The sequence below is a fragment of the Nomascus leucogenys genome, chromosome 23, assembly GCF_006542625.1.
Source record: "Nomascus leucogenys isolate Asia chromosome 23, Asia_NLE_v1, whole genome shotgun sequence".
NCBI classification, from domain to species: Eukaryota; Metazoa; Chordata; class Mammalia; order Primates; family Hylobatidae; genus Nomascus; species Nomascus leucogenys.
The window spans coordinates 27748855-27759203 of NC_044403.1; the positions used below are offsets into that span (position 1 = coordinate 27748855).

General features: G+C 47.8%; 1 protein-coding gene across 1 annotated transcript; it reads right to left on the reverse strand.

Moving 5' to 3' along the window:
• Positions 1-1023: 1023 nt before the first annotated feature.
• Positions 1024-9393, reverse strand: KCNA1 (potassium voltage-gated channel subfamily A member 1). The gene is made up of 2 exons (XM_030804604.1): positions 8827-9393; positions 1024-8459 (listed from the first exon to the last, which is right to left on the reverse strand). The coding sequence occupies exon 2, from the start codon at positions 7906-7908 to the stop codon at positions 6421-6423; it is 1488 nt and encodes a 495-aa protein (XP_030660464.1). The 5' UTR covers positions 7909-8459; positions 8827-9393; the 3' UTR covers positions 1024-6420.
• Positions 9394-10349: the final 956 nt, after the last annotated feature.

Consider the following 10349-nt stretch of genomic DNA (forward strand, 5'->3'; position numbering starts at 1 on the left):
CTGCTGTTGGGGTGTCTTGGGCTGTCTCTTACCTTCTCTGTCAGAGCTTAGCCTGGCCTGTTTCCTGACCACAAGAGAAAAATCATGGGCAGCCTGCCCAGCTTTGTAGTCTACTTTCAGTGGCAACTTATACAGCAAAAGCAAGATTCATCTGCAAATCTTGTAACATGAACCTATCACAGTGCAGTACTCTTCTAAGATGATGCACCAGCCACCCAGTGCATTTAGCACGTAACAGACTCCTGTCAAGAGCACCTCCCCCTGTTTGCTCTGACATACAAGAATGTGTAGAAAATGTGATATCCACAAGGAGGAAAAGAGAAGATCTAAATCTCAGGAAGAATCAAAAGGAAATGCAACGAGTCATTAAAAAAAAAAAAAAACAGGAAGAAAGAAATGTGAACCACATGTGGAGCTACATGGAAAAAGCCTGTGTAAAGAATGGATAGGAACCACGTTGTTTTTCCACATCAAAATCACTCCTGACACCACACTGCAACTATCAAATCAGTTGATTCCAGACCACAACACTGTTACATTCACACACAAAGTCATGTCTCTGTCTCTGTCTCTCTCCCTCTCTCTCTCTCTCTCACACACACACACACACACACATGCAATTATCCTTCCTGCAAAGCTTCTCAGACTGTGCATAAAAACTAGTTTCAAATCAAAACAACTTAAGTGAATATAACCAATTACTTTGCTCCCCTGAGCCTCATTTCTTGTTTTATTTTAAAAGCTTGATCCTCCTTCCACTCTAACTTCCACAGGCCAAATTCCAATGGCCTTCACTTGGGATCTTACCTGAGACCAGACTGAATTTATCCTCAAAATGTAACCGCCAGGTATGTCCTTGGACAGCAGAAACAGACCATGTGGGCCAAAGGAAACAAGTCTGTTTCATGATCTGATCTTGGATTCACCCCACTATTTAAAGAGACCCCACAGAAGAAGGGAAGAAAAGGGCCCCCAAAAGACCAGTTAAACAAGAGACAAATAACCAGTCAAGATATTCCTTGATAAGATCCTTAAAAATTATCTTTAATTGATGCCAAATATGAACAGATCATAAAGTGACAGAAGCGAGTAAAATTGCATAGATGAAAACTATGCGCATCAATTAGGTTCCCAATTCATAACATTCAATGTCCTTGACCTGACATATTACACAGTTAGAGAAGGGAAAATGCACAGTAGGTGAAGATGAGACATGTCCTTAACTCAAGGTGGAAGCAACTGGCAAACTCAAGAAATAAAATAGCGTTTTTTCAACTTAAATGGTTTGTTGTCCTGATGGTGCACTTTAAATTAATACTACTCGATTTTTATTTTTAACCTCAGTAATACTTTATCTTTACTCTTAGAGGCATGTCACATGGAGTCCATGTTGTCTACTTACATCTGCTGCATAAACAGTCCCAAAACAGTGCGCTGAAGAGAAGAAAGGTGCTTCTGCAAGGTTTGGAGCGGAGACAACTTTGACCTGGAATATTTTACAAGAGATTTCTTGTTTTGTTTTGTTTTCTTTCCATACACCATTTCTTCTTCTTCTTTGATTGTGGTACAAAAGCTTTCTATACTCTTTGAAGTTTCACATCTTAAAAAGTAAACTCCTAGTTAGCTCCTAAATGACAATCACTGTGACTAGGGTTAATCTCCTTAAAGCGAATAGCCCTGACGTCAGCAGGGCCTCACCCCTTACATACATGCTGGACTTCCCAAGAAAGCCCAGGGTCATTTTGCCTGAGCAAAGAGGCTGGCATTTAATCCCAAGGCTTCTAAACTTTATATCTATACCCTGAATTAGTTTGCACAGTGACCCAAGGTAATGGAACAGTTTTGGTTAACAATTCAGCTCCTGTTTGCTTCTTTACAAAAATGGTAAGTAACATACATTCTTTTAAGGTTTACCTGAGTCATACTAGACATGTTCACATATACCCTGAAATTCCATGATATAAATACAAGTAGTAATATGCCACATGGTGAATGAGAGGTCACCTCCTGAGATCACAATTCAACTCGGGTTGTGTCTGGTCTTAAAATTTTAGTTTGTTTGTCTTCTTAAAATGAACATAAACATCAAAAGACTTCATTCTTGCTTGGAAAAGCCTGAAGATAACATGCTTGTTTGGCAGTTTATATTCTTTCTAACAATTTTATACTATGGATGGTTACCACCCACCAATTCTCACCACCCCAGGAATAAGTCATTCCTGGAAGAAAATGGGAAAGTGCCTTCTGCTAATGTTCTTTCTCCTTTCTTTCAATCCAATCTACCAAACTAAGAATTAAAATGTAAAATTGTTAAAAAGCATGTCTTTTGAGGTCTCCTATATTAAATGAGAGGGCTAGGAAACTATTTTTATTGACTTTTAGATGGTAACTAATTTGAAAAATGTGTAACTATACACAATGTGAAGAAGGCCCTTTATAGGCTAAACCAAATTTCTACTTAAAAAAAATGTATTCCTCATTTACCATTTACATGTATTTTTTTTTTTAATTCTCAGGCGAATCAAGATTGTGATACCACCTGTGCTTCAGGTCCGCCATAGTGGAATCTAAACCTGCCCTACAATTCCATTTCAGGGAAATGACTGCCCACTGGCCAGAATCCTGGAGAAAGACTTGCTATTGGTTTATCTGATTCTGCAAGGCTCACCCATGAACACACTCCCAGTGAACTGATATAATTGAAAAGCAGAACTCAAGTTTCCAGGGAGTGCAAGAGGAGTTGTGCACAAATGGGAAAAGGGAGATGCAAAAACAGAAAGTTTTCCTGGCTAGAATTTGTCTTCTAGAAATCTGAGGACAGAGGAAATGAATGTCTTTGGTCTCTCTGATTCAGATCACTTCAGGTGAGTTAACCACTTCAGAGATTCTGGGATGGCTAACAGCCCTGGTGTGACCAACCCTTCTATTGCCACCCTATTGAACTAGGGCCCCAATAGACTGGAAGAGAGGAATTATGGCTATCAGCACATCAGAAGTCTTCTCCTTCTGGAGAAAACACGTAGTCAGGACATGAGCTGTTAGAGCTCCATGCCTAGGAAGGGGAAGAAAAGGTAAAAAGCTTGCTAAAATAAATATGAATAAGTAAACCAAAAAACAGTCATCCCTTAACAGGCAGTTTTGTTAAGTGCACCTTCAGGTCTACAAAGACATTTCAACACATTACAGTGCGAGGGTAAGAGCTTGGTCAAACATTGCATGCCTATGCTACACAGATAATCGCTGTACTCCATTCTTACCGAATTCATTGCAATGAGCTACAGATGAGCTAAGCAGCATTCATTTTCCTCACACCACCCCAAACTCATAACAACAACTCATCCCCAGTCCCAGGCTGACAGGTTCATCGCATGCAGCACTTTTTTCTATATCACATGCAGAAGAATCAACCAGTCCGGGGTGTAACCACGGTAAATATACCAAGTACCCAAAGTCAGTCTTGGTGCCATTTTCTCATCCATTAACCCATCCATCCCGCAGTACTGAGTGGATTATTGCTGTTGACAGAGTGCGGTGTTTCAAGTTCTGTGTGCACTAGACCTCAACGTTGAAATGAAAGATCAAGATATCCCCAAGACTGGGAGGAGGTTGGCATTTTTTTCCTAATTGGGGATTTTTAAGCAAGTAGGAAAGGAATCGCCAGAATGAGTTAAGGTTCAGACGAGAAGGAGCCATCACGTGGGAGGGTTTAATGCCCTGTAGTCGGATGCTGTGCAGTTCTTGGCCCCTCATCTTCCACGATGTGTGTTGTGTTCATCGCACAGATTCACAGAAGTCACATAGGAAAATAAGTCACATAAAAAATCCATGTTCTTTCTTTTAATCGAGTTAGCCAGAATGGGTGTAACTCGAGTTTCTAGGGTGATTGCCTCACTGCTAGTTCTAGGACAGGATGGGGGAAAGGGGTGGGAGAAACAGAACAGATTTTCAGAAGAAGCTGGGCCAGAATGTCAGGTAACAGGCAGCCACATGCTAAGTGCAGAATGAAGATTCCCCACCTCAGGGTCCTTAAAAAGGCTGTGAGTACCTCTCCACGGGTGGGTAGCTGCCAAGCTCCAGAGGCCTGTGTTCTGTGGCTCTCTTTCCGCCAGGAACAGGGTCCCCACCATTCTCTGGGCTGGGTAACTGGGGCAGCAGAAGTTAGATGTTCAACCTGTGAAGTGACTGCCAGGTGGGAAGATCATAGGGGCATCAGGAAATATCTGAAAGGGGTAGACCAGGAGGGAAGGCCTAGGAAAGGTTATTATGAACTGAATGTTCCCACATCCACAACAATGCCTGAAAAGATTGGACCATCAGAGAGATTTGCAAAGTGCTGTTACCGACAGAGAAAAAATAAGGAAGGGTGCCAAGAGCACTACACTGGACCTGAGGAAGCCTTGTGTGTCCAAAGTGGCCCTCGATAGGAAACAAATTCACAAAAAGTTTATCTTGGCTTCTAGTGGAGAGAGGAAAAAACAAGTTCACAGTTCATGTCCAGTTCAAAGATGGGTCTCAGTTCACATCCAGCATCAGGCTGTCAAAGGGACCAATGCTAGTAGATGGCCAGAGAGACAGCACCCTCCTGGGTCTCTCCTCTCCAGGGTTTAGGGTGGTGTGGTCTTCTCACAGTGGTGAAATGAGAGAGCGAGAATGGAAAAAGAAAAAGCAAAAGATCTGTGCCCCAACCCTTCCCCACTTTTGTTACCTAACTTCTCAGCTGTGTTAAGGAGGCACTTTCTGCAGTTCACTGTGGGTACAGGATAAAGGCACTAAGCAACTATTAAATCAATTGGTTTAGTTTCTTCAGGGAGCCTCAAGGGGAGGGCTGAAGTCTCTACAGACTTCAAAGAATGACTGCAAAGAAAAAAAAATCAGCTCTGCCTTGGATGCATATAATAGAGAAACATTTTCATTTACATCCTAAGAATGCACCAAAAAACATGCAGTATTGCACCTTTTTGTTTGTTTGTTTGTTTGCTTGTTTGTGTTGCTTGTGTTTGTCTTCAGCTAGAAAGAATACTTGTTCTTAGGTGTTGCTATATATACCTTGATGACTTATTTAGTTTTTCACATGACTTCCCTTTAAGGGATGGGCATATTGGTCCTCTCTCCGCCTATACCTGCACAAAAACCTGGTATTTCCCTGAGCAAAGGCAGGAAAATTGACTGAGTGCCCCCACCCCCACCCCCCATAATTTCTATTGGGCCTTTCATCCCACAGACTTGTAATTTTTATTACTTTTAAAATTTTTATTACTGAAATCATGCATTCATTAATTCAAGGTACATCTTAGTCAAATAGGCCATAATGCTGAATAAGAGAACATGCTTTGAGCTCCAAAAAGTTATTGTTCCCATCTGACTAACATATGCACTTAAATACAGTACTTTATTTACTAATAAAATAGTTAATAAATGGAGGAGTGCACTTTTGGTGAATGCAAATGAAAAAGGATCTATTTTTAGAAGAATCGATTTCAACTTAAGCTTATCCCCTATTGTCTGGGTTAACTTCTCAGCATGCGATTACAAAATAAATTGTATCAGATTCAAACATGCTTACATTTAACTTCATTTGTGCTCTCTCGCAATAAGGAGGCTAAGGTTTTACATCCAGTTCTGAAAGCCAGGGGTCGGAGTGCAGGCCTGGTGAGAAAAGACCTGTATTTGGCTCATCTGCAGTTGAGAAAATTTAGCAGCACTGCAGATGAATCAACTAATTTAATTCAGTTATCTTTTTCTTAGAGAATAATCTGGATTAGAAAGAGAATGGGCCCAGGGGGAAATCCCTACACATCAGGACCAGTATCCAATTTATAAGGTGCTTTGTGAACCAGTCCCAAGTAACTGGAGTTTTCTTTTTTCACCTTGTAATATGCAGTTCAGTTGATCGAAATAAAAATAATCTATTCATTGTCCATTTTGGCTGGTCTATCATGTTACATATAATACATCCGATGCACTGTCTTCAATGTGCTACGCAGTTTGCAAAGATTTTTTAACTGGAGTCCCATGCATATTTTAATCTTATATTTCTAAGTGATCATCTTGTTTTGAGTTTTTAAAAAAGTTAAAGAAACCAAAGCATTAAAAAGGTTTCAGTTTGGGGAAGCATATGATTATTGTTTTACCTAGACCAGTTCATGGACTGAATCTTTTTAAGCCAGTTTTAGAAAATACTCTCTTTTCCCATTTTTTAATAAAAGGAAAATAATTTATTTTGTCATGGATCTGGAAAGCTTCTGGTTCACCACCCCCAAAGTCCTCAATGCAACAATGCATTGACAGTGAAATAGAGCATTCCAAGTCTACTTAGTAAAGTATCTACAATGAGTGACTCGAGTCACTAGGTTTTCTGTTTTGTTTTTTAAGTCTTTTGAGCTGCTAAGTGGGGCTTTTTTGTTTGCTTGCTTTTGTTTTTTAAACATCGGTCAGTAGCTTGCTCTTATTAACGCAGTTTTGGTTAGCTGTGGTGCAATTGCCAGTTCTGATATTGACCTGTCTATAATGGGCTATGCTATTATTCATATCCTCTTCGATCTCCATGTACTCAGACTTGCTCAGAGTGGAGGAACTGCGGCGACTGAGGTCACTGTCAGAGGCTAAGTTAGGGGAACTGACGTGGAGCAACTGAGCCTGCTCTTCCCCCTCAGTTTCTCGGTGGTAGAAATAGTTGAAATTGGACACAATGACAGGTACGGGCAGGGCAATTGTCAGCACACCAGCGATGGCACACAAGGAGCCCACGATCTTGCCTCCAATTGTCACAGGGTACATGTCACCGTATCCTACAGTGGTCATGGACACCACCGCCCACCAGAAAGCATCGGGGATACTGGAGAAGTGCGACTCAGCTTCTTCCGCCTCGGCAAAGTACACTGCACTAGAAAACAGGATGACCCCGATGAAGAGGAAAAAGATGAGCAGCCCTAGCTCTCTCATACTAGCTTTGAGGGTCTGGCCCAGGATCTGGAGGCCCTTAGAGTGGCGGGAGAGCTTGAAGATTCTAAACACCCTTACCAAGCGGATGACCCTGAGGATGGCCAGCGAGGTGGCCTGCTCGCCCTTCTGGTTCCCTTCCTGCTCAGCTATCTCGGTGCCCAGGGTGATGAAATAAGGAATGATGGCCACAATGTCGATGAAGTTCATGATGTTTTTGAAGAAGTCCGTCTTGCTGGGGCAGGCGAAGAAGCGCACCACCAGCTCGAAGGAGAACCAGATGATACACAGCGTCTCCACGATGAAGAAGGGGTCTGTGAAGATGTTGGAATTGTAGACCACCGTGGTGTTGTCGATGCGGTGGACGGTGCCCGTGAAGTCCTTGTCATCCTTCAGCTCGGGGAGCGTCTCCAGGCAGAAGATGACGATGGAGATGAGGATGACCATGACGGAGACGATGGCGATGACCCTGGCGGGCCCCGAGCTCTCGGGGTACTCGAAGAGCAGCCACACCTGGCGCTGGTACTCCTTCTCGGGTAGAGGGCGCTCCTCCTCCTTGATGAAGCCCTCGTCCTCCCGGAACTTCTCCATGGCCTCCTCTCCCAACTCGTAAAACTTGATCTCCTCGGAGAACATGTCCAGGGGCACGTTGACCGGCCTCCGCAGGCGGCCGCCGGACTGGTAGTAGTAGAGGATGGCGTCGAAGCTGGGCCGGTTGCGGTCAAAGAAGTACTCGTTCCTCAGGGGGTCGAAGTAGCGCATGCGTTTCTTAGGGTTGCCCAGCAGCGTGTTGGGGAACTGCGCCAGGGTCTTGAGCTGCGTCTCGAAGCGCAGCCCGGAGATGTTGATCACCACGCGCTCGCAGCACTCGTGGTCGTCGTGGTCCGCCTGCCGGGGGTAGCTGCCGTCCTGGGGGTGGCCCGGGGCGGCCGAAGCCTCGTCCACGTTCTCCCCAGACATCACCGTCATGGTGGAAGCCGGGCGCGGGGATGGGAGGCCAGGAGAGAGCCCGGGGTGGGAAACAGCCACGGACCAGGGGTGGGGGGGACCCAAGCGGCCCCCCCACCGGAGTGCGCGTCTCCCTCACGCCCAGGGGGAGGGGCTTCAAAACGAGCAGGTCGGGAGATCTGCGACTTTGCCTCTCGCTGCCGTCCCCTCCACCCTGCCTTTTACTCAATTTGGAATCCCCCTTGCCTGCGGGCCGGGAGCAGCTTTTTGCGGAGGGTTGGGTTTGGGTTTGGGGGTTTGTTGGTTTTTTGTTGTTGTTGCTGCTGTTGTTGTTTAGATATTTCTTCCTGATCCCAGGTGCCTTAACGCAGTGCCGTTCTAGCGGACTGGGCCATTGCTTCGGGGGTCGCCCTGGCCTCCCCTCCCCTCCGAGAGCCTTCCTAGGACCCGGTGCAGTGCCGGCTCAGCAGATCCCCACGCCTGCCACCCTCTCTGCTTCTCCTCGGCTCTCCCCCCTCCTACCCCTCTTCGCCTGCCGCCTTCTAAGCTCCCACCAGGGCGATCGATGGAAGCTGCAGAGAAATAGAAAGTGATACGGGGGTAGAAAATCAGAAGCATTCAGATGGGACGGACCTACAGACACCGAAGAACACAGACCTCTAGCCTGAGAAAGCACTGGACGTTTGCTAGGGCTATCACACACACACGGACAGACGACACGCAGACACCCGGAAATCCAAGTTTGGGGCTCTTCCACCCCACTTTCCCCAATGCCCAACAGCCGATCTGTTTACAACTTCGTTAAACTAGAGATCGGAAAAGCGCCGAGAGACGCCGGGAGAAGCTCCGGGTCCCGGGCAGCACCCCCGCACCCCCGGCCTCCCCCACCCGGTCGCCCCAACCCCCGCTTCTGCAGCCCCGAGCTGGGGAACCCCCTACCTGGCCGGCTGGCTTGGCGCAGGGGCGGTGCTGAGTCGGCGGAGAGCCCGCGTGGGAATGCGGCAGGTCGCCTTTGCAGTGCCCTGGCGGGAGCCGCGGCAGCCGCCGCAGTAGCATCCGAGACGCGCCGGGCAAACTCGCCGCCCTGGTCCACTCGTCCGACGCCCCTCTCAGTTGGACAATCGCTTTACCGAGCAGTACGGCGAAAACGTTCATTCCCTACCCCCATTCTCACCGGTTGCCAGCAACCTGGAGACGCCGTCCTCTCTCCGGTGCAGGGAGTTCCGGAGGATGCGGGGCGGAAACGCAAAATACCACCCTCTCCCGAAGCTCCGAGGCAAATGACGATAAACAGCACTCTCGCCCCCTCCTAACACTATCGGAGCCCTTGATTCGATCCCGAAGGAGGCGGGCGGGCAAGAGCCTGGATCTACATGGCTCTCCAGTTGCCTTCGCTCTCCGCACCCCGGCGCGGACCTCGCCAAGGCTACGCCGCGCGCCGGGAGCCCTTAGGAGCTTGGAGTGGAGCAGGGTGCGTGCGGCGGCGGGTCCGCTCGGTCCATTTCTGGGCGCTGCAAGATCAGCAGAAACCTGAGAAAGCGCCTGGAATACCGAGCAGCGATTGGCCCACCCGGGCGTGGGTTGGGGAGGGCGGGGGAGGGCAGGAGCGAGGAGGTGGATGGAAAATATGAGGGGGTGGTTTGGAAGAGAGCGGGGTTGTCATTCAGTTCCCACTCTTGCCAGCACAGCTTTTTCCTCTCCTACCAAGAAAGCCGACCACTAACTCTACTTCCCTTGTGGCCCACCGCCCCGCCCACGCACGGCCCCCAGCGGATCGCGACCTTCCCCGGGAATTTCACATTGGAAATGGTCAGGTCCGACGCAATGCAGGCGGTGGTGTTTCTGGCAAAACTCCTCCGATGGGTTTGCTTTTGTGCAGTCCCACAGTAACCCTCTTCGATCGCACTGCTCTGCGCCCCATCCCGCTCCCCCCACAAGAAGGCCCTTGCTCTCTGCGGGGCCCACCCAGCTTCCCCCCGCCGGCTGGACTCGCACAGCTGCAGACTTTAGGCAGAGCTGTGCAGTTGAGGATCCTTGGGTTTGTTCCATGTAGTTTTACTGGGCGGCGGCGGTGCTAAGAGCCTGTCCCTCTTTAACCTACGATGGGACTTGAAGTTTTCTTACGATCCGATTATTCTGAAATACAGAGAATGTGACTTGTGGGGGACCGAAGGCTTCGTGGGTTTGTGGGGTTGTCTGCCAACTTGGTGCTAATTGGGAATAATCTGAGAAGCAAGTCGCCTACTCACCTCCCACCCTATGTCCCTCCTCCCGCAGCCTTTTTCCCCAGCCTAGTGCCTCCACGGGGCCACTTTCAAAGCTTGCAATTTATTCGGAAAGGGTCCCCCGCAGAGGCGCATGGCAGCAGGAGCCGGGGGAGTGTGCCTTGCCCTGCGAGTGCGGCTGGAGCTGCGCCCCCAGAGGCGCTGCATCTCCGCGTCTGCAGCGCGAGAAAAGGCAGG